Consider the following 24,447-nt stretch of genomic DNA (forward strand, 5'->3'; position numbering starts at 1 on the left):
CTTAGAAATGTACAGTTTGAGGATACTTAACTTTTTCCTCACCACTTTCCACTGTTTGCTGGAAGTGTTCTTGGTCAACCAGCTTTTGGCATGCTGGTCAGATGCTTTTGGCATGCTGGTCAGTTTTATGTGGTGGACCTTGTTCAGGGCTTTTAATTTGCTAAGCTTGGTTTTAATGTGGTTTGGTTGTTATACTGTGTTTGTGTGTGCTTTGGATTTTAGCATTTTGATGCTTATAAGTTACACTAATACAAACACATTAGAAAGAAGGGATATAAAAAATTGAATAACAGTAAATAAATGGAGTGTTGTGCTTGGACTGGAGAGACATGAGTTCAGGTCCTCATTCAGACACTAAACTCACTGGTTGACATTCCATTTCTGCGTTATCTACTTTATAGGGTTTCTGTAGGTATACCTTGCTTCAATGGTCCCAGGGAAAGATGCCCCCTCCCAGTTGGTCAGCAGGTATGACCTGAGCCCTGCGTCTCCACTTCTTCAAGAATTAAGCCCCATGCAAAAGTTACATCCTTTCTGTACACACCAGGTTTGAGGAGGCTGCTGAAGACGAGAATGCTGTCCCCCTTTATTTTGTACCTGACTTTCCCTCCCTTCAGAGAAGCTGCTTTGATTTGCTCCGCTGTAATGCGTTTTTTGATTCTGATCTCTGATGCTGACCAAACAAGGCTGCCTGCAAAAACTGCAGTGCAGGGGCATGAGCCTTGCTAGAAAAGAATGCAACAGCTTCTCAATGGGCAGGGACGAGCTTTGCCTCTTTAGAAAACAGCGCACCAGCTGCTGCTCAGGGGCTCTTGCATTTTCGATTCAAAGGACCTAGTTTAGTAATGGGCCTAACGTAGCATCTCTGGGGCTGTTCCATTCAAAAATTCTTGGCTTTCCTCACAGTTAGCCCTTTCTGCTGCTGTGTTCTTTCTTTCCTGCATGGGGAAGATCACTTGCACTTGTTCAGTTTTTTCATGATCTACTTATGATAATTTTACTTGTGGTGGGTGTTCGTTATGACTTCCTAGGGTATGTGTGTATGTGTATCTCTGGCAATAAACTGCCTGGGCTAGTTCAGATGTAAGGCTGCCCAATTGCTTAATCATGGTCAAGTACCGGTAATTGGGTGCAGGCTGCAAGATAACATGCTCCTTCCTTACATCATCTGGAGTGCAAATTCCCCCTTTAGGCCATTACTGACTAGCTGTTACATGACATCGGTGTGAACTGTAGTTAATTAACCAGAGTTCTGCTTATCCGATGATCTGACAGCTCGGTTGGTTTCAGATGCTAGCTTAAGAGAGAACCCAGCTCTAAGCATGGTCAGACTCTGCAAGAGTAAATGAGTTCTGCCAAAGGAGGAGAAGGATCAAGCAATCCTGCAGCCTGCTTCTGCTTGTGCTTTTTCACCCTGGCTAGGCAGATTGGCAAGATTTTTTATTGCTATATTTAGGACATTTGCATCCCTCTTTTCTTCCAACATGGAATTCAAGGTGGCATACATAGAATTCCTCTGTCATTTCCTATCCAGACACTGACTAGACCCAGATCCCCCATAGCTTTAGCAAGGTGGCTACATCTTGTGACCCATTAGCATTCAAAATTTGCCAGGCACCAAGCACATTTTGCACTTGGCTATTGGCCACTTGCGACCAAGTGAAGATGCTCAGGTCCCAGAATGGCTTGTGATATCTTCACCATCTGGAGGTGCGTGTCTAGGAATCCTTGGATCTTGACTGTTTTCACACAGTAGCAACACAGCCTGTAGAATTCTTTCTGTTATATTTTATCTGCACAATCAGAATGAATTTCAGGCACCCAAAAGTCGCACTGAAAGATACGACTTTCGAGCTCTCTGGCCCGAAAATGGCAACTAGACATTCTATTTTGGCGACTGTAACCCTGGTTTAAGGAGCCCTATGGCGCCTAGCTTATACATCTGAGTTTCTAGCACTGTGACTGAGTGGTAGCCAGTGGTGAGGGATGAAGGGAGTAGTTTGAAAAGAAATCTGGAGAGCACCAGGTTGGGGAAGACTGCTAACACTCCCCAGACATTATGTACTATGAACATTTTGGACAATTGTCAGCAATGCTTACCTTATTACTCCCTTGCGTACATGCATGAGCACAAGCGTATACAAGCATATTACAAGCATATTTTTAAAGAAGGGAAATCAAGTCTGCAGCTGTCAGATAAAAAGCATGCGTGGGCAATAGTCTTGTGTTAACTTAGCTTGCCAGTGTTGACTTCAAAGGCAATAGGGGCTTTGGTATTATTGTAAGTCTTAAAAAGTAATCTTATAAAGTGCAGATCTGCCTGCCAAGTAGCTGTGCTAAAGAGGCCAAGAGTGCATAATATATTGTCAGGCCTATGATGAAGAATGAACAAATTGGAGAGAGACAGAAGCCTACTGAAAAATGCTGCATGTGAATAAAATTTTGTGCATAAAACTGATTTTAAAAATAGCATGCTACTGACTCAGCTCACTGTCTGATTAAGATGCTTGCCTTAAAAAAAAAAAATCTCCCTCGCAAAATGCTGGAGCCTTTTAAATTCTGTTTCCTTCATATCATAATTAAAATTCATCTGGCATAGGTTTCATTCAACACAAGAGCTTGATCTTCAAGGCTCTGCTGCAGGAATGGGGAACCCGTGACCCTCCAAATCTTGCTCATCCCTGGCCGTTGGCCATGCTGGCTGGGGCTGATGGGAGCTGATGGGAGGGGACAATGTAGGTCCCCTCCAGTGCTTTGCAGTCCCTTCAAACACAAATGTTAGGCGCAAATATTGAGGTTTGAGGGGACAGAATGAAGGAGACATTTGGTAAATAAAGGGGACGTTTCATGTTCCAGATGGAAACATGAACAATTTGAGAGCTGTGAGCAGCTGTGTTCTTTTCACTTTCACCTCCTCTTTTCTCTCATCTTGCAACTTGTTTTCTTCTCCCAGGTGTCCATTTAGCTTGTGGAATTGTGTGGCTTTCCCCTTTGCTTGAAGTACCTTCGCTTAACTCTCACAATTTCTCTCATTCTCAAGGGTTTTTATGATGGGAGACAACTGTATGTCTCCATTTTAGTCGGGTAATTTCCTTGATCATAACTCTTCCTTGACTTTCTCCATAGGTGGTTGAGTAGTGGAGACATAGTTAAAGCGGTCCATCTAGTTTGCACCAGGGCTTTCAGGACAGATGCAATTGAAGTAATCTGTTTAACTACTGGATATTCGTCTTTTAGTTCTGCATGTCACAGACACAAAATACACCGATCCAAGGCCCTTAATTGTGTGCTTTCTCTGTGAGAGGTCCAGAGGGGTGACCACAGGAGAACAGGCCTTTTCTGCAATGGTTCCTCATTTGTAGAATGTTCTTCCCAGGAAGGTTCACTAGACGCTTTCATTATATATCTTTAATCACCAGGCAAAAACCTTCTTCTTAAACCGGGCCTTTGGCTAATTAAGTCTATGGCCTTTTCAACTGTCTGTGGGGGTATTGTTAATGTTCGTCATTACGATACGTATTTTTGTGTTTTTATATTGTAAACTGGCCTGTGAATTGGGATGAAGGCAGTGTTGACTTTGATGCTGGTGATGCTAATACTCATTATGGTTAGTGATGATGAAAAGAAGAAGAAGAGTTTGGATTTGATATTTGCTGCTTTTGACCTTTAAAGCCCTTCACGGCCTAGGACCCTCGTACCTACGAGACCGCCTCTCCCGGTATGCCCCACGGAGAGCCTCAAGGTCCATAAATAGCAACACTCTAGTGGTCCCGGGCCCTAAGGAAGTTAGATTGGCTTCAACCAGAGCCAGGGCCTTTTCAACTCTGGCTCCGGCCTGGTGGAACTCTCTGCCTCATGAGACCAGGGCCCTGCAGGATCTGATTTCTTTCCGCAGGGCCTGTAAGACGGAGTTGTTCCGCCTGGCCTTTGGCTTGGAGCCAATTTGATTCCCTCCCTCTCTTTCTTTTTTCCTTTCCTTCTCCTCCTACGATGAGGCTATATTTTAATATTTTAATGTTTAAATATTTTAATGTTGTATTTTAATTTTGTTTTTAAGTTGTAATCATTCAACTTGTTTTTATTATTGCTTGTAAGCCGCTCTGAGCCCGGCCTTGGCTGGGGAGGGCGGGGTATAAATAAAAAATTATTATTATTATTATTATTATTATTATTATTATTATTATTATTATTATATCCCGCTTTAACAAAGGAGTCTCAAAGCGGCTAACAATCTCCTTTCCCTTCCTCCCCCACAACAAACACTCTGTGAGGTGAATGAGGCTGAGAGACTTCAGCGAAGTGTGACTAACCCAAGGTCACCCAGCAGCTGTATGTGGAGGAGCGGGGATGCAAACCCCGTTCACCAGATTACGAGTCTACCGCTCTTAACCACTACGCCACGCTAGCTCTCCAGGAGAGAGGAGGGAATTTGGACAAGAAGGCAGTGCTTTGTTGCACATTCACAGTTACAGTCCTAACCATGGTTAATATTGCTAGTAAACTTTTTGTATACCTTGGGCCTGAGGGTGTGACAGTGGCTTCATTTTTATCTTGGAAATATTGGCAAAGTTTCTGTTCAGTAAAAAGAGGCATATTTCGGAAAAGGCAGCAAATTCACTTGTGTATTTCCCACGTAAAGAATTTCAGTAAACCATGTCCATTAGGCTTGCTATTTAAAAGTCTAACACCTATGGGTGTTCAGCAAGATGGAAACACCATGCCTCATAGTACAGGTACTTACATACCGGAGTCATTATTATTTCAACTGTTTCCATTTTTGCAGTTCCCACAGGTGCCTCTTAAATAGGTTGTTGATTGTGCTTGGACACGATGTTTCCACTTTAAAGATTTCATGTTTAAATACCACTTAGGTCAGTAGCCAGCTTTCCACTGCATCTGGTCATTGGGTTAATTTTTGTTGGTTATAAAAGATGAGCTTTTCAAAAAAGGGAAGTCTTAATTACAGATAAATCCCAATAGACAGTAGTAGCCAAATTTAGGTTTTTACACTCTTTAGACAGGCCTCCTCAACTGAACTGCTGTTCTCCTCCCCCCCACCTTACCTAGAACTGAAACTTAGGCAAAATGATCTGCTTTAATGCTTTGAAAAGATGTAATATGCAAAATGAAAATAAGTGTTCTTTGAGAGTCAAAACATGCACCGTGGAATTTAAAAAAAGCCATCATTTGTTGAGGCTGTGAGCTCCTGAGGCCTGGAGGTTTAACAAAGACTTGATAATTGTGCACTGGGGTCTTGTCTCTCCATCTTGGGAGATAGAAGTGTTTGAATAGTACCTCTGCCTGCCTTATGAAGTGCTTGATGATTCACCATTGTAATAGCAGGGTCCTGACACAAGTGCTAGACAGAAATGTGTGCCGCTAGATTATGTTCAGACTTTCTGACTTCATAGCAGATGCTGCAACCAGCACCTGTGCAATGTAGGCTAAGAGTTCATAATGCCAGGATTCAAGCTGGGATCCTCTTAGGCTGTGAACCACTGGCTTCCCCTCTCTGAGGCTATAGAGGCTATAGAAGCCGTGCTGTCCTGCCTGCCCATTCATGCTTCCAGGTCCAGGTTCTGTGTTAGTAGGCTCTAGTCTTTCTGTGGCTTCTTGGCCTTGCCCCATGTGGAGAGTCTTGTCAGTCTACCTTCCTGCTCCTCCTCTCCTTGCTTGTCAGCATTATCCTTTGGAGCAGCATTGCCTACATCCTCAATCCAGCCCCCATCTTTTAGATGGGATCTATGTCCCAGACCTCAGTCTCTGACTGGTTTTGCTGCAGGATTCCCTCCTCTTCTGGATCTCCCCCAGTTTTCCGTCCAAACCTTGTCCAGCTGCTGTTATGACTTGCAGTTCAGCTTCCACATTTTGGCCTGTTTACGACCTAGCGTAGGTGATGGCCCTCCACATGCTGTTGGACTACAACACCCATCATCCCTGACATTTGGCTATGCTGGCTGGGGCTGATGGAAGTTGAAACTAAGAAATATCTAGAGGATTACAGGTTCCCCACTCCTGAACTTAGTGGCTGCACGTGCATGTGGTCCCCTGTCCCCTGAAAGACACCCGATTAGAACAGTTAAAATGCAAATATTCAGCTCTCGCCGTGGTGCCCTCCTCATTGCACTCTTTGCTTTTCTCCCCAGGATGTTGCGCTTCCGCCTTCTCCCTGCCGCAGCAGGTTTAGCTGCCATTTCTAGACGTCACTATGGAACAGCGCATTCCCTCCACGGCCGGCGTAGGCTCATGATGGTGGCTTTTGTAGGGACAACAGCTGTAACGGCAAGTGCTGGACTTCTTTGGAAAAGGTAAGTGCTTTGAACTGCCATTGCAGCTCTCTTTGACTTTCAAAACTCAACTTCAGGCTGTTGCTTTGATAACAAATTACTGTTTGTAGTGGCCATTAAGCTGATTTTGAACAAATCTTGCTCCTTGATTGCGCAGTGCAGCTGCCATTCTTTTTGCTCTATTTGAGCTGACAAAGAAAGGAGCAGGTCCAGTAGCTACCGGGGTTGTGCTCCACATCCCTTCAATTACCACCCTTTCCAAGCTGGCTGTATGGTGTGCTTTTTTTTTTTTTAAAAAAAGAGCTATTTTATGCTAATGAACACGAAAGCAGCATGTATAGTTCAATAGCTTTGAAGAAGATATATTTCAGAGTTGATAACTTTTTAAAAAATGCATCAAGACTGGCCATCTGTTGCCAGACTACCTGTGTAATAAGCAACCAATCTTATTAGCACTGGCGAAGGAAGAGGAGTGCAGGGGGAGCGCACCGGCAGCGCGATCCCGGTGGGGTGCCATCGCGGCTGCCCCCCTGCCTGCGCTGGGTGCCACGCCCCCAGGACATGCACCACGCCCCCGGGGCGCACACCAGCCCCACCCCCGCCTGCTCTCCGCCCCCTGGTGCTGGAGCATGAATCTCCGCCACTGCTTATTAGTTAGCTGCATAAAGGAGAGAAGTCACAACTGCAACACTATTGCATACTTCTCCCTTTTCGTGTGACAAAGAAAAGGTACAGGAGGCTTGTCCCATGTGCAGAATGGCACTGATAATATGGGCTACATATCTGAAGTGCTAATCTTTCAGTCACTTCTTTACGTCCAGTGTATTTTCGTCATTGAGTTGGGCAAGCCGAAGGAGGCTCTCGTCAAATATGCTTGAATGGTTTTAAGGGCATTTTCTTATCCTCTTGTATAGTATTCTGAAACCACTTGAAGCAGCATGTTGGCTCTGACCTGCATAGTGGCTAAGTACAGTTGCTGGTTTTTCTTGGAAATAGCTCCTTCTGTAACTTGACTGGGAAGCAATTTGCTTATTGTTAATGCCACAGAGACATCTTCGAGCCAAATATGCTTCCCTGCCTGCAGAGATGCTACCTAGTCCCAGTTTCCAACTTAGAGAAGAGTTGTGGAGAAAATGATGTCTCTGGCAGTGGAAGGGGAAGATGTGGCCCTTTATTTGAGGTTGGGAAAGGGCTAAGGTGCTATTTCACTGCCCCTCACTTTCTCTTTGCTGTAATCCACTTGGAAAAATAACTGCCCAAATTTATCATATTTATTTTTTTTTTTTAAATAATATTTATTAAAATTTTTCAAAAATACAAAAAATATCACTTTACAGGACTCCCCCCTTCCCCCACCCCTACCATATTCCCCTTTCATATTGTTGGCCAAACAAGTTCCCCATCCAAATTGAAACTTAATTTGTTTTACAATAAAGAAAAGAAAAAAAACCCAGTGTTCTTTCCCCAAGACCCACCCCATGTCATTCCACAATTTCCATTTTTTAATAAAAGAAGCACCCCAGATAATAGAAACAGAAAAGGTAGAAAAAAAAAAAAAAAAATATAATGACTAATAGACCAATTCAGCAAAAAATAACCAAGTTGGCAAGCCTTTGGAGTTTTAGTTCTCCCCCCCCTGTCCCCGGTTTAATTTCCCCCTAACCATCAACCCCTGGTGTCTGCCTGGAATTCTTAAGGCCATAAATCACAACTTTTCCCCAACTCCTTGCTGGCTTTTTCTTTTTAAAATTAAAAATAAATTTTTTTGAAAATCAAAATTATTATTATTATCATTATTTTTCAAAACTTTAACTTCAGTCTTTAATAAAACTGTAATAGAACTCCCTCCATTGTTCTTTCCAGGTTGTAGTCTGATTTCCCTTTGTTCCGCTGCTAAAACGTTGTAGTTCGAAAGTTTGGTAAGTCTGCAGGGATGGTTGTTATTCAGGGGCAAAACCTTACGTTCAGTCCCTTCCTTTCTTCAATAGAAAAATCTATTGTCTCCTTTAAAAAAACAAAAAAGAAAACACCCTGAAGACGAGATGTTATTTCCGTTTTGCAGCTTTCCCAGAAGATAACCAGTCCTGTAAAGTTCCATTTGGTGTTTTTCCACTTTCCCGATCCTTGTAATGTCCCGAAGCTCCTCAAGGGGGATTGTTGTAACTTTGTTTCCTCTAATCCAAAAGTCAATTTGTTATCCATATTCGCCATTTTGTATCCAAATTTTAACAAGTTGTAGCAAATTGTATCAAATTTAACCAGCCAAGTTCTCATAATAAAATCCACTCCACTTTTCGACTTTGACAGCTATTTTGACAGCTGTCAAAATCTCCGACTCCTTTCACCAGGCTCTCTCTTCAGTCGCCCCGGTTCCCAGGGGGGGGGGTTGCGTTTCCCTTCTCCAGTTCCTCCTCCAGCACAGTTCTTGTAGTTCCCCATCGTGAAATTTTGGATTTTTATCAGCAATGCAAGCCTTTTTGGGTCTTGGTTTCCCCGTCCTTGTTTTGGAAAGTTTACAATAGGGAGGGGACTGACTTCCTTTTTGGATCCCCCCCGCTCGTATCCAATTCGAAAAAAAAATTTTTTTCCTCCTTTTGAACCCGATTTCCAAATTTACTCACGGGTTGTTGTTGAAAAGTCCGAATTTTCAATGGAAGAAGTCAGCGCTCTCCGCCGGATGGCATGCGGCTTCGCTCAGCAGGGGAAGCAGAAAACTCAAGGCACCACGCTTCTCCCCGGCACCCGATCCGTAGCCTTTAAAAAGGCTCCTTCACGAGTCGGGAGGGCGCTAACGGTGCAAGCCGAGTCTCCATGTCCACGGCCTCCGTGGCCGTGGTTTCTAAGGGTCCCCGCATCGCCGGTGCGGTAGAACCCAGCCCCTGCCGAGCAGACTCCCTCCGGAGCTCGGAGGGAGTCCGCCATTCGGCGATGGCGCCAACCCGGAAGTCTCCAAATTTATCATATTTAAACACACCTCTTACCCTGATCAAAAAAGCCAGTTTCATTTCATTCTTTTGGAAGACTCTGGGTTCAATCCTAGGCACGTACAGTGGTACCTCGGGTTAGGAACTTAATTCGTTCTGGAGGTCCGTTCTTAACCTGAAACTGTTCTTAACCTGAGGTACCACTTAGCTAATGCTAAAGCCACACAATTTCTGTTCTCATCCTGAAGCAAAGTTCTTAACCCGAGGTACTATTTCTGGCTTAGCGGAGTCTGTAACCTGAAGCGTCTGTAACCCGAGGTACCACTGTATACATAGAAGCAAGCCTTGCTCGGTTCAGTGGGATTTCCTAAGTATGCTTAGGATTTCAGCCTCAGGGGCCTTGGATTTTGACTCGAAGGGAAGGGAATTCCACAGTTGAGCAGCCAATACAAAATCTCTTGTGGTCCTGATTCATGTTAACATTAAGAGGACCTTCCTTGTCTATGTTAGGGGTCATGATAGGACAGAGGCAGATCTAATAGAAATGGGAATAAAGAAAAAGGAATTCTCAAGCACTTGTTTAAACACCTGAAGGTAAAGTCAGAAGCCCCTCAAGGTTATGTAAACTTCTGGAGGGGAATCCTTCTAATTGGGAACAGTAACTAATTCAAAGTGAGGCTTTGTATAAATATTCTATCAGGGAAGTTCACCCACTGCAGAGGCAATATAACGCAGTGCTTGTTTTCCTTCAATTAGTTAAGCAAATATGCTTTCATTGGTATATGAATCCTTGCTGTGCTGCAAAACTGCAACCTCCTCAGGGGTGGGAGGATAGTGGTTTTGCTTCTTCTTTTTTTTTCAAAAATTCCCTTGCGTTGCACAGACTGTGATGATATGTGACACTAATAAGGAGTGTGTGGCTTCCAATATTCCAGTTAACCTTGAGTAGTCTATTTCTAGAGCTGTGGCACTTAATCAAGAGTTCAATGAGAAGGCCCATTATAGTAATCCTTGTCCACTGCAGGGGGCCCATCCCTTTGTGCCTGAAGATGAATTGGCTTTGTGGGCTTTTCTACAACAACTCTAATGGCTTCTTGGGGAAAACACTTCTTTTAACTACCTTGGTGTGGTGTGTATTTCTTCCTTCCTCTTGGTTTCCCAGGGATTAGTATTGCTTGTGAATCTGGATCAGAAAGTGTGTTCACAATAGAAATTAACTTCAGCTGCATGGGCATCCTCACGCATCAACATTTGTGCTCTCTAACTAATCCCGAGGGTAAAGCACAGTATAGGTGCCTGGCTTTGTGATTTCAAAACTTGTTGCAAAGACCCATTTGCAAATTAACTGTGCCATGGATCTGCTGTAAAGATACATGGATTCAGCTTTTAAAATCTGCATGAGCAGACTGCATGGCTACTCAAGAAATACTACATCTAGTCTTTTCCCCCAAATCCTCAACATGCTACCCAATCATTCTCAATAGCCTTTACTGCTACCTTATAAGGTAGGGCACTATTATGAACTCTGTGTTCTTATGGTGGGGCACACAGGCTGAGGCTTAGAGTGCAGTGGTCTTCCGTAAGCACATAGCACAAGTGAGACTTGAGCCAGGGACTTTCTCCAACGTGGAGCACATTCTCTTTGCGACTGTATGCTGGTTGTAGTGTTACTGTTGCAATTCACCTTAAGTCAGGCCGTGATCTTCCAGCTGGAAGAGCAAAGGCACTGTTGGATTCTGGTCCTGTGCTGGAACCCATAGGAGAAAGCAGGAAGGGTGCTGGACCACGGACAGCTCCGAGTGAGCAGCTGGCTGCAACAAAGGTTGAGACCGGGCTGAGGCTTTCATACCTCTGTCTCCAGCCTGCTTCCCGTTGAGAGAACTTCAGAGCCTCAAAGGGCCAGCCCTCTGGCCCTGAAGATGGGCACTCCTTTTTTTCACAGCTTCCAGTGCTGCCAGAGTGGTGGTGCGTTTTGGGAGTTATCTGGTCCTTCTGACGCAGGATAATATGTCTGTGAGAATCCAGGTTCTGGCCGTATGAGCCCAGGTGGTCTGGTAGGTTCCTATTCAACTGCCTCAGGTGCAATGGATCCGCTATCTTCCACAGTCAGCTCTTTGCTCTGACCCAGACCCAGCTCCTCACCTGGGGCCTCTACAGCCCCTGACTCTGTGTCCAGATCACACAGAGCATTGGTGAGGAACTTCAGGCCTGGGGGTCGAATGCCTCGCTGTCCGTCTTCCCAGAACTCTTCCCAGGCTGCATTCCTCACTGGCCCTGCTTCACACAGTGAATGTTTTCTCCTGGGTGGACTGTGTCCTTGGAGTCAGATAATGCCTTTTTTTGTCTGGTTGGAGGGTGGAAAGCTCTGTGTGTGTGTGTGCACGCGCGCGCATTGAAACAAGCCTACTATACAAAGGTAAAAGTTACATTTGTTGCCCCATTTTTGCTTTTAGCCTCACCCACTCCTGGCATGTGGCCCTTGGAAGGTTGCCCAGAAAGAAATGTAGCCCTGCGGCTGAAAAACATTCCTCTCCCCGGCATAGAAAGATTGGGCATGGTTTTCTATGCAGTGCTTCAGTCAAAAGTCTTTTCTGCACCAGGCTGAACAATAATGCTTTCCCAGTTGTAGCTTAACAAGGTTTTCTAGGAGGGGAAGCTGTGGGACAGGAGCTTGGCAAGGCTAAAGTTAAGATGTGATGCTTTTAGAAGTTCTTCCCAGACAGCTTTCTGCCTAGACAATTGTCGTATCAGTGGTAAAGGTGCCTAGTCATTACCAGCTGCAAATACAGAGTCTGTTGATGGGCAACAGAAGTTGCTGACAAAATGACACTTGCAGTTCTTAACCCATCTAGGGAAAACATTTTTAACATTCTGGTTGGCTGAAATGGGAGTTGTCTTTCATGAATGGAAATACATCTGTAGAGTTTACATAATGCAGTTTCAGAGCGGACTCCCCCAAGGTTTCATAATGGCAATAGAAGTGACCTAGGAATATGGATATTGAGAGATCTACTTTTACAAGCTATATGAGGCTGAGGTGAGAGCAATTAAACTTTACAGTGGAGGGCAATTTTTTCTATAAATGGAAATTAAGGCTCTTGAACATTGACAGGCATACTAATCTTGCATCTAGCTTGTTCATTGCTAGAAGGCATTTATCCTTGCCTCAGTTCCATGTCTACGGCTGCAGTTTTTCTTCAATTCCCTAGCTTCTCCCCATCTCCAATACTACTGGGCTGGAAGAAGGCTTCATTAAGTGCTAGGGCTTCTTGAGATTTTCAAGCAGTGACTAAGGAAGGCTTGTTCTCTGTGGGCTAGATTTTCTGTAACACATTCACTCCTCCAAGCCTTGTTTTGAATATTAATGCATATGTTGCATGCCCAGTAGGCATCTGCCTGACAGTTGTGTTCTTCTTAGTGAACAGCATGGTCCTAAAAACATAGGGAGGCATTTGGCGGACATATAGTTGGATGTTGTAGTTGATCGTGACTGCTCAGAATATGTCCACCATACACTTTATTAGCAGCCTTTTAAAGCCATTCTCAATAGCCCACAAACATTTCTGACTTTTCCCAGCCATGTGTACACTTGGGGTGTGTAGATGACCTGAGAGCACCCTGGAAGTGAGTCCTGCTCATCACAAGTGACCCAGGCCAGTGGCTATTTGCAAGCCTGGGTCATAGGCACTTATCTTCCCTTCAAAAGCTGATGTGTGTGAACTGGTCCCTCGTATGGTTATTTTCCAGATACAGTTGATGGTTGTCTCTAGTTTAGTATTATTATTCTGCGCCTCCAGAATCCTGTCCATTTTACTTGCCCTGAGCTAGTAATGTGGAACTTCCTCAGAGCTACAAGTATAAACTTTGAGTAAATATTCTTTCTCTTCCCCCAAATTAAATAGAAAGCTGACAAGACTAAAGAATCTGTATACTGTAGGTGGTTCAAGTGTTGGTGTTTAGGTTCTTCCTGGAGCTCTGGTTCAAAGAGGATTGGAGGACATCCTAAAGTCTAAAGTCCTAAAGTCATGCTAGTAACTTAGCTTCCCTTATTTCTGTTGAATAGCTGAGGGCAAGAGACTTACTCATACATTGCCACAGGAATATAAAAAGTCCTCTTGCCGTGTGGCACAATTGCATCTGACTCAACAGATAGGAATTGCTTGTCAGGCAGAGGGATTTTATTAGGCGCATTTGAATATTTATGGCTGTGCATGCTTTAATGACTCATTCGGAAATCAGTAGCATAATTGGTGTTTTATTATTAGAATGAAGTATGCTTTGAGGTGTAGTAATTGTGCCACGCCAGTTTCTTCACCTGAAGCAAGGAAACTGCTGCAAGTAATTCTAAGATGAAAATGTCCATGCCCCATGTATTAGTGGCAAATGAATTTTCTTTGAACTCCAAACTCAGGAACTTAAACATCGTTTTTAATTCTGTCTGTTGGTTTTTCTAGAGCAGCACGGGCACCCTCTGGTGGATAACATGGGAAACAACTTCTAAACTGGTGGCTGTTGGTAAATCCTGTTTAGGGAACCACAATCATGCTAAGAAACTCAGTGGTACTAAATGTTGATCGCTCCAGAAGGCTTAATGCTACATAATGCATCTCTTTGGATCAAACCTGGAGATTTGCTCATGAAATCAATTAATCCCTATTTTCCTTTTTGACCTCCTTCCTTACCTGTATCTTCCAAACCAGAGGAGTTTTCCTTTTGCCTCAATTCAGCCTGCTGCTTTTGCTGTTGTGAATTGTGAGGATAAAATCAAGCTTGTTGCACTCTGACCTGTCGGAAAATATGCTTATGATCTTGGCTTGCTAAAGACATTCCACTATGAATCGGCTGGCACTGTGTCCCTTTGAAGCCTGTGTGGCAAATACGTCTTCTGCCTATTAAGAGTAAACAGTATGCTGCTTCCAGTTGCCAAGGGAAGCTGGAAGCAGAGTGATTGAAAGGCTCGTAAACAAAAACTCCAGATTGATCAAAGCATAACAAATATGCGAGAGCTGCAATCAAACAGTTGCACACCCCTACGATGCATTGATTTCAGTAAATCTTGAGTATTTGCAACTCATTTTAGCATTGGCATCCAATCTTTGTGCATTCTGCAGATGGCTGGCATCTATCTCAGCTGTGTTGCCTCCGAACATCTGCATGCAGCCTCCAGGAAACTGGCTAATTTGTTTCTTTGGTGGCTTTATTAGATTTTTATTATGCAACTGGGGAGTTGAATTTATAGGCTTTTTCGAAGTAAGGATCCCTATATTGCTCTTATCTGTACAGTTCTTAAAATTATAACGTCTGCTTGCGACACATGCGCAAGCATAGCATGATTTACATCTGGTCCACTAGCGGGCATCAGTAGCATCTGTTTTTCCAAAACAATTGGCCATCTACTTCTGCCTGCATTTAATTGTGTTGTCCTGTGGCTTGTGTGTCTGGCCTTGTGAGGTTAATTGTATTTGTCCAGAATAATCCAGGAAATAACCTATAACTATATCATGAGTAACTGCATGGCTTTTGCAGACACTTTCCTTGCCTGGCTGTGTGTGAGGATAACGTACAGCGAGGCCAGTGATAAACTTGTAGTGAAAAGTTATCAATGACATTGGTTTGGTGTGGGTGCAATGTACCTGCTCTTTGTGCAGCTAGGAGAACAGGGTATTGTGAGATTCTCCCCCTCTTCCCTTCTAATGCATGGTTTCTCCCCTCCTTTTTTGTTTTTGGTTTTAAGGGGACACCTGCACTAACCAAAATGTGAATACCTCCTTCAAACTGTGGTTTCAAGTTACCTATGAGTAGAATTAACATGAGTACATATATACTATGATTTAGTGTCAAAAGGGAGACAGGAAGAAAATTCCTATGTTGAGGGGAATAAAAGAAGAAGATAGTCCATCTGTTGGAGGAAAGAAAGCAACTCTCACAACATCCTGTCCTGGTTCTGTTTAAGAGTTGGTGACTGTTACATCTGACTGGGTCTTAGTCTGAATGATTTTCATAGTAGAGCAGAAGGTTTAGTAAATATTCTCTCTGTTTGGAAAATCTGAATCTTCTCCACCTCCATTCCTCCTCCTCCTAGAAAATACCACTGTCCTTCCTCTTTAACTGAGGCATTTTCCATCTCTATTTCTGCTACAACAGCCCATCAGTTTATGCCAGATTTATGGCAGATGGGTTTTCCTCCCCACAATATTTCTTGCATTTTTTTCCCCTGTTTGGGAGGCAGGGAAAGGTTCTGTCACCATCATATTTTGAAGTCTTATGATTTGCATAGTGTAGATGTTTAAATCCAGTCCTTCTGTGTTGGTATATGTCACAATTTGAGTGAGTGTGAGGGCTGAGCAAGCAGTTCCTACAATTCTCTACCATTTACTATTGCTGGGAGAAGCTGCTGATTTGAATAACATGATATTAGATAACGCTTTGCTTACCATTCATTGCAGGGCTGTTCCTCTTTCTGTCTTTGTCAAAGCAAATATGTTGCAATACTTGGGTGGTTTACATACTTCAGTTCTCCAAGATTCGTGAAAATTTGCTCCCCCAAATTTTCACTTTTATAGAGTTCTTACAGGATGGCAGTTTTGTGTGCATGTTGAAATGTTTGGCTAATATTTATATAAATTTTGCATGGCATTCTGTGAAGTTGTTGCATGATTACTTGAGACCCTGGGTCTGTCTAGTGGTCCAAATTGAGTATTGTCTGGCAGCAGCTCTCCCAGATTTCAGACAGGATTTCTGCCCAGTCATACCTGGAGTTGCTGGGGATTGACCCAGAAGGCTGTATCAAAAGCAGATGCTCTGTTACTGAAATTTAGCCCTTCCTCATGGATGGAGTACTATATATTCCAACTGGTAGAAATTTTACAAGGTATCAGTGGAATTCTTACCCTGCCTTGCTACCAGGGATCCTTTCGATTGGCAATGCCGTGGATTGAACCTGAAATCTTCTGCCTGCACATAATTGCTCAGCTACTGATCTGTTGTCCCTCTTATGACCAGGTGAGGAACTCTGCTATTCTTTCTCTTTCACCCCACAAGCTCAGATCGTTTTATTATTATTAGATATTGTTCTGTGTTTCAGAATCTCCATCTTAGCTAGTACTTAGTCTCTTTTATATACAGAAAGTGGACTGATGAGGAACCACTGCTCCATAGGTGAAATGCAGCTTTCCAAGCCTTCCTGTTTAGCCCTTTATATATATATTTTTCCAGGAAGACTGGAAGAAATTTAAAGACTATCTTCAGAAATATTGTAAAATTAATGAATGTTAAAATTATGTTTGGATTGGCAATAAGTGGTATTCAGCAACAAAAGTTAACAAGAATATGCAAAAATGAATTGATAAATGGATGAAAATATAGAGTTATAATATGCTATGATATAGAGTTAAGATAAATGAAAGAGGGTAAGGATTTGCTGAAATTGATTATGTAAATGGGAATACAAAAAGGGGAGGTGTGAGGAGGTCAAGGAAACAAGCAAATGAGCTTAAAGATATCAAAAAATGGATTTGCTTTTTAATTTTTTCCTATCTATTTGCTTTTTGTATTTTGTATTTTCTTTTTTTTTTCTATGTATTTTTGTATTTTTTGTATTTTTGTATTTTTTATTTTTCTTTGTTTTCTTTTCATTCTGTAAATCTCTGTTTTTTGTAAAACCCTAATAAATATCATATATATATTCATATATATATATATATATATATATATATATATATATATATTTCCTCTGCACCCTCCTCACGTGCTTTTGCCTTCCTGACATGTGTCTTACTTTCCTGGATAGAAGAGGGTGTTCCTGGTGTGTGTGGCCTCCGGCTTTGGTGTGACTGGAATGTAGCTAAACATACAAAGGTAGGAGTCCCAGCAGTTGTTTTGCTCATCCTGGCCCTGCCCATCCCTGACACACAGCTCCTGGAAAGTTGCCCACAAGAGAGTGAAGACCTCGGGCTGGAAAAAGTTCCCCACGCCTTCATTTTAGTAATCACACTGTTACATTGCATTAATCCCACTCTTGTAGAGTTGGGCAAAATATGGCCCTAGGCACATATGCAACCCTCTGCCTAATTTCAACAGGGATCAGTTCAGACTGATCCACCTCTCCTGCAACTGGGTGAGAAGGAAGAGAGAAGGAGGGAGAGAAGGAAGCGATAGAAAGAAACATGGGGCTCCCAACAGATTACCCTTAGGGGAATGTGGCCCATTACAGAAAAATGTGCGTGTCTTTCCCAATACACTGTTGGGTACTCTTGAGACCTAGGGAGACATGGCTCTCCCCTTGAAAATCCGAATGTACTTTGAGAGAGGCAAGGAGGAAATCCCTAGGCTGCCAGTCAAACAGACTTGGGCAAATTTGTTTACGGTCTTGCTCTGACATCGCTAATTATTGTGTAGGTGTGTGAGCAAGGCTCTTCAGTGCAACTGCAGAGGCATTTAAGGCAGTGGCATAATTGCATAATTTAACATGCCGTGTTAAAAGCAAGGTTGTTTTTGTGCATCCAGGTGGTGACTAATGAGCTGTGTGGCACTGTTGTACATTTGCAAGTAGGAGATGAATCTAGATTGGGAAGAAACAGAAAATCCTGCTATAGTACTTGAAAGTCAACTGGGGTTCTGCTGTTTCTGCCTTACTTTAGGAAGTGTGTTCCTATAGGCAAGGCACACACTTCCTCTTCTTGTTTACTGTCCTAAGTTTTAACTCCTTTACTTTGAAATCCTGCAGATTGATTCACTGGTCAGAGCTGTCACATATATATAACTGGTTCACTGTGAATTTGGTGTTACTTGTGTGGACCTTGGGCTCATGTGGTCCCATTCCTCCTGTGCTCTTATTCTTTTATTTTTGTTTGTTTGTGCTACATCTTAGTGAGCAAACAATGGCTTGCGCTTGCCTTCCAAGCCAGACTTGGAAACCATGATTTGAATGTGGTTTCCTATTCTGTTTTGGGTGGACAAGAGCAAACCAGATTTTGCCAGATGTAGTGTCACCTTTTGGTTTGAGCAGGATAGGTGCAGCATTTAGGGAACAACAGAGCATACAAGCTAAAGGCTTACTCAGGTAAGAGTAAACCTTGGTTTGCCATTGTATGTGTACCAACCCAGTTATACAGGTAGGTGGGTAAAACAGGTTTTCATGTTTTAATCCTGTATGATAAGTTTTGATTCTGGGCAACATAGGTTAAAGTTGCTTAGAAGGACAGGACTTAACCAACTAACTTGTTCTGTCACCACAAGGATTTCCACTTGCACAACAGAACTTTTCTTTTCCTCCTCTCGCTGTGCGGGTCTGAGCTCTTCCTAAAACTGCTATGGAGGGTTGTTGGAACCCTAGAACATGTTTAGGGGGTGCAGAGGGGAGGAGGGGGGAGTTTTCTTGTACACACATAAGTCCTTGTGCTGATGAAGCAAGAATACGGCCCCAATTTCCACTTGTTTGCTTTGTGCATGGAAAAGAGTCCTTATAATAGAATTCTGTATCACCTCCAGATCTCATAGGAAGGTATGCTGTGACATCCCTTGGATGGAAAAATTTGCACAGCAAGTTTTTGGTACCTCACAGAAGAAAATAGGGACTGAAACTCATCATTTAAAGTATTTAGTTGCTGTATAAGAACTTAAATCCACGAACTAAAAACAACATAAAAATATTAATGGAGAATAGGTGGTTCTCATCTTCACCCTTCACCTTCAAAACCCTCAAAGTACAGGTTTTTAAGTTACTAGGTGGCACACTTGTTTGCAATTCTAATTCCACAATTGCTAATGAAATCCGTTCTATATAATTCTGTAATGCTATGTTAGTGCTCATTGTCCAAATGTGTACCTCATAAAAAGTCAATGCCAATGGTAGCTGATGAGCTTTGAAAAATTTATGTTTGCAAACTGGGGACAGCAGAGCAGAGGTAACAGCATAATGACTGTTTTCTGGGGATAATATTGTGGTTCAAAGTGAGTAAAGGGTGGTTTTATTGCTCAAATTAACTAGCTAAGCTTTTAACTTCCTGGTATATGTACTTTAGACCCATCATCAGCTAGCTCTGTATTAGCATGTCTTCGTGAGCAGGAAACAGTTTAAAAATGCCTAATGAGCAGAAGGGCTACTGCACATTTGACAGTTTTATATGGTACAGTGTAAGGGAATTTCAATTCCCAGTAATATGATACAGATATAAATCTTTTGGGAAATGCCATAGTCTGAGCATATATCTCTGAAAATCCAGCATACTTGGCAAAGTGGCCTTGCCATCCCCATTTCATATAAATCATGTTTCAGTCATCTTCTATGCATACAGGCAGGAATTCAATCACTTCATCCCCATCCCCTACATAGTTGTCTCTACTAGGAGTAGATTAGAAATATGTTTCAGTTCCCACCTCAAGTGAGTGGGCAATCCCAGTGAGGAGCGGGTGGGGGCTACTCAGGGATGTCCTCCAAATCTCTTGACACCAGTGAGTGGGCCTGGACAAGGGACTGGTGGTGGAAAGATGAATGCTCAGGAATGCTGTGGCCTCTATTTGGTAAGTGCTGTTGGGAAGAGAGTTTCAGAATTCAAGGGTCTTATTTAATACTGTAGACTTTTGTGTTCAGGGAAACTGTGGTCTCTTGGAAGCATCAGTAAGGAGATCAGTTTATTCCTGTTTCTTATTGATTGCTTTTCGGGACCAAATCCTCGCAAAGCAACATACTGAGAGAAGCAGAACAGTAGAACCTCAGGCAGAGTATGAAGCAATGAGTGGATATGGACCAAATTAGATCCCCAAAATGATTGTAGTAATGGTTTGAGCTTCCCTTTTAGTTACAGTATTTTGTGGCAAGAGAAAGATCAAATAGGAGCCCCACAGTGTCCCAAATGAACTAGGTGAGATTGTATGTGCACAGAAATTCTGATATGCCCTTGCATATATGGCATCTTGCAGGGTTTCTGTCGTACAAGAACATCAGAGATCTGCTAGATTAGAACAAAGGTTTGTGTAGTCCAGATCCTGTTTCCTGCAGTGACCAGCCAGATGCCTCTGGGAACCCCAAGAGCACAATAGCCCAGCAACTGTTCTTTCCCATCAAACTGATATTCAGAGGTTCCTAGATTTGTACATCATCAGAGAAGTCAGTATGCAGAGCGCTTGCTGATTGCTGATCCAAGTATTTTCAAAGGCAATAAATGATAGGAAAACAGATTGTGGTAGTGGTTTGTCCTCTTTTTCAATTTTCAGATTCAAAATACTGTTTTCTCATTCTCCTATTGGACTAGGAGCTAAACTAAAAACACATATCGCTGGGTGGAAAAAGTTGTCCTACAGAGTAAACCTGGAGAGGAAATCATGGTGCACACTATATACTATTTGTATTTTAAAGCATTCCCCAGTGGTGGTAAATGTTCTCCAGAGGAGCTACACAGCCAGCTCTCATTTCTTAGAGCGAATTGTAGATTTTCACAATACTGTGACACTTTAGTGCTAAAACAGATATTGCCCAGTTGTGGATTTGACATGTTTAATATCTCCCAAGAATACATATTAGAATTTTTTCCTCCATGCCAGCCTGAGTACAGCATTCTGCAGAAGACAAAACACAATTGAATAGCAACTTGTCCTTTTTATGAGCCCAATTGACAAGCAGTGAGTTTCCCTTGTGTTTTGCCTATTTGCAAGGCAATTGGGCCCCTTGTGCGGCTTTTTGAAACTGTCCTGGCAAGTGCAGCTCTGTTTGGATTTGAAGAATGAGCACTTTCCTCTTAGACACAGAGTTTTCATGTTTTAATGCACTAATGGGCTTTTATCACTTTAGTGCAAGGAAGAATTTACATCCTCTATCAGTCAGAAGCTGCACCGTATTCCTATTTAAAACTCCTGGCACGGTTCCTATGAGCCTCCATGATCACTTCACCCTTTTCTGTAGATATTTTTGAAAATTAAATTAAATTAAAGCCTCATTAAAAAAGAGTACAGAGGCCTGGCTGGTGATTGAATGCTCATTGTTCTTGTCCCGTTTTATGGGGATACCTATTAATGAACTTACCTTGGGCCTGATAGGAAGATGTGGTTAAGAGAGTTGGTTGCAAACCAGATGGGCCCCCATTTGCATCTCACCTCTCCCTCAGCCTGAGTGAAATTGTTCTTAGATAAGCAAATATCTCTTAGCCTCTCACTGCAATATAGGGACAATAATTGCCATAATTTCGGATGCATAAGCTTTATGATCTGGTTGCAGTACTTTACCTTCCATTATTATTGTCACCAGTGGAAAAGACTGATAAAAATAGAGACTGTAGAAAGAGTCTATTGTAGATAGAGTCTATTGTAGATAGAGTCTCTCTGTGTTTCTTCTGATGTGATAACGAGCCAAGCTCTGGAATACCCTGATCAAAACTGTGCAATAGCAAGTCTTCATGTCATTATTAGGGATGCCCAGTAGTGAAGTTGGAGTCCAGAACAAGTGCTCTGGGTCATGTTTGCTGAAGCGACAATATGGCTGCATAAGTCATATTTTGTAGGTAGTCAATAATGTGAGATGTATTGTAAAGCAGTTCGAAGATTGATTCTTCACTGCATAATGTTCCCAATGATTTCAATTACAAGTTTGTTGGTTTTATAAGAGTATTAAAAATGTAGAGATAGTCACATATGTGGAATTACTCTTTTAACAAACTCATTCAGATAAGCTTCCCTCCCCATCCCCGACACTCATATAATTGTCTAGATTCCTAAATAATTAATTTTCTTAAAATAGAGGTTCTCTCTTTTTGGTACTAACAGATGTGTGGGCAAATTCATGTAGGTGATTAACTGCATTATGCTGCATATGTTTGCACTGAGGTCCTATTCAGTAGGTCTTACTCCCAGGAAACTGGGTATAGGATTGCAGACTTAGGCTGCACATTCGGAACATGTTGGAATGTACTTCCAAGGAGATATGAATAGGATTTCACTGTAAATCTGGTTTTCCTATATTGCTTTGCCCAGCACCTTATGAGCCAATAACACTACTTCTCAGCACAAGCTTCATAAATTTTTATGATTTACATTATTGTAGATGCTTTGCTGTTTTACCATTATAACCTAGGCGTATGTTAATTTGCATTCATAATGGTGACTTTGTTTAAAGGACGCTGGCAGCATTTCTCTGCGATTTAATACTTCCCTAGTGTTCTGCAGAGTGCTTTAATTTATTAGTGCTTTCAAGTCTGTCACATACACTACGTGTCAGAGGTTGATCAGCAGCTAGCATGAAGAGAAATGGGTGTATGGGTTTTTCCTCTCCTGAAGCAGATGTCCTAGTTTTCCCCCAGTCTTAAATCTGTTTAAAATTCATATATTTGCAATGAGGAAATATGTGTGAAGAGCTGGACTTGAGAGGCCATCACTCCTGGGAGACAGCCTTGTTCTTCATGGCTTCCTTGTGATTTCTCAGACTGAGAGTGCATGATCCCTCTGTTGCATTTTAATGGAGACTTTGTGTGTGTGTGTGTGTGGATATGTGTACATCTATACCCTAAAAATCGGAGTTGATTCTAGGTCAGACTTGAAAATCTAGCAACTCGCAAATATTTGTGAAAATAGCACAGTATATTGAGGAATCTCCTATTTAAAATCCCTATGCCCGTTTCTTACCTAGCCCTGTATTCTGCACCCTTAAATGACTCTGCCCATACAGTGGTGCCTCTGGATGTGAACGGGATCCGTTCCGGAACCCCGTTCGCATCCTGAAGTAAACGCAACCCGCGTCTGTGCGTGCACGGGTCATAATTCGCCGTGTCTGTGCATGCACATGACGTCATCTACGCATGCGCGAGCTATGTAACCCGGAAGTAGCATGTTCCGTTACTTCCGGGTTGCCACGGAGTGCAACCTGAAAACGCTCAACCCGAAGCTACTTTAACCTGAGGTATGACTGTATTCCCTTGCTATTGGTTGTCTATAGAGCTTCCTTCCTTCAAGAACACCAGTGTGGTACCAAAAGACTTGCTCTTCCCATGAAGGTTTGGCTTTAAGGCTTTAAGCATCCTCTCCCCAAAACTAAACTTGAATTCACAAATTTTTGCTCCTTTATTTTTTTTCTTCTCTTCTCCGCCCCGTCCTACTTTCTGTTGAAATTTAGATTGCAAGTGCTTCTGGACAGGGACCTTCTTTCTTGCTCATCTTACTCTACAAAGTGCCATGTTTATTTGGTGTAATAAATGTCCTTTCTTGCTCCCCCAAAATATAGAAAGTTGGAGTTTCACAGGCATACTCTTCAGCATAGACATCCATAGGATTGTGCTGCGAAATAACTTTGAGCACTTAACTTCCCTCCTCCTGGTGGTATCAGGAATTGCGTTTGCAAAGCAGAGACTCCCTGTGCCATGCATTTGGGTTCCAGTCTCATAGCTTATGGCCAAGGAGCTTCAGTTACCATTATCATCAATCCTTTGCACTACAAGTTCTGTGGCTTCATAATGGAAAGGAATGCAGCCCAGTTCATCACTTGCTGGGGATCAAAAATAAATCAACAGAGCGGAGGCTGAGCAGGTTGTTTGTTGTGAACGCTGCAGTTCTGAAGGCAAAACCAATTTTTATGATCCTTCCTTTATTGCTTTAACTGCTTGTTTATTTTGGGGCAGAGAAGTTAAAAGAATTTTCGGGCTTGTGTGAGAAGCATTTTCTGATCAATATTTTTCTGGGGAGAAAGCACTAGTGCCCTCTCCCTTTCATCATACAGTAGAGCAGATGAGGAAGTGTGAAATTCACTTAATAATGTGGACTCAGTCAATATTCTGGAAAAAAACCCCAGAAAAAAGTAATTTCAGTACAGTTTAGTTACTTGGGTTCGGTGGAGTCGAAAGAGAGACACTGCGCTGCATTTCCCTTTAAAAAATGATTTTTGAAAAATCTTGACTTGTACAATATACAGCATTCATCTATTTATTGTACAATATATACTGTCTGCTTTTCCCCTAGCAAAGGATATGGTATTTGGAAACTCGAAGAAAAGGAGGCAAGAGAAAGTTGATTACATCTAGCAACCTAATTCCATTGTTCCCATAGAAGTCACAGTCAGGAAAATGCCCATTGTGTAGGCAGTTATAAAATAGTGTTTCAATTGAATGAAAGAACTGCTCTGAAACTTATTCCACCACTTTTGAAGACATTCAGTGAGACTGTTGGATGCTGTTGAGAATATGCACCAGTATAATAGTTCCCATTCACTGGGGTCAGTAGAATTGTGTGTTTTCAATCATCGTGCCAGGGAGTTTTAA

The 24,447-nt window shown here is 42.4% G+C and overlaps 1 protein-coding gene across 1 annotated transcript in view; it reads left to right on the top strand.

The window, feature by feature from the left end:
- The window catches only part of MICU1 (mitochondrial calcium uptake 1), a 131,813-nt gene that overhangs the window by 11,281 nt on the left and 96,085 nt on the right, over positions 1 to 24,447 (top strand). The window contains exon 2 of the mRNA XM_083614229.1: positions 6,147 to 6,308. Coding sequence (XP_083470355.1) covers positions 6,148 to 6,308 — 161 coding nt within the window. The 5' untranslated portion in view covers position 6,147. The remainder of the gene's footprint in view (positions 1 to 6,146; positions 6,309 to 24,447) is intronic.

This window comes from Podarcis filfolensis, assembly GCF_964270895.1.
Source record: "Podarcis filfolensis genome assembly, chromosome: 5".
NCBI lineage: Eukaryota > Metazoa > Chordata > Lepidosauria > Squamata > Lacertidae > Podarcis > Podarcis filfolensis.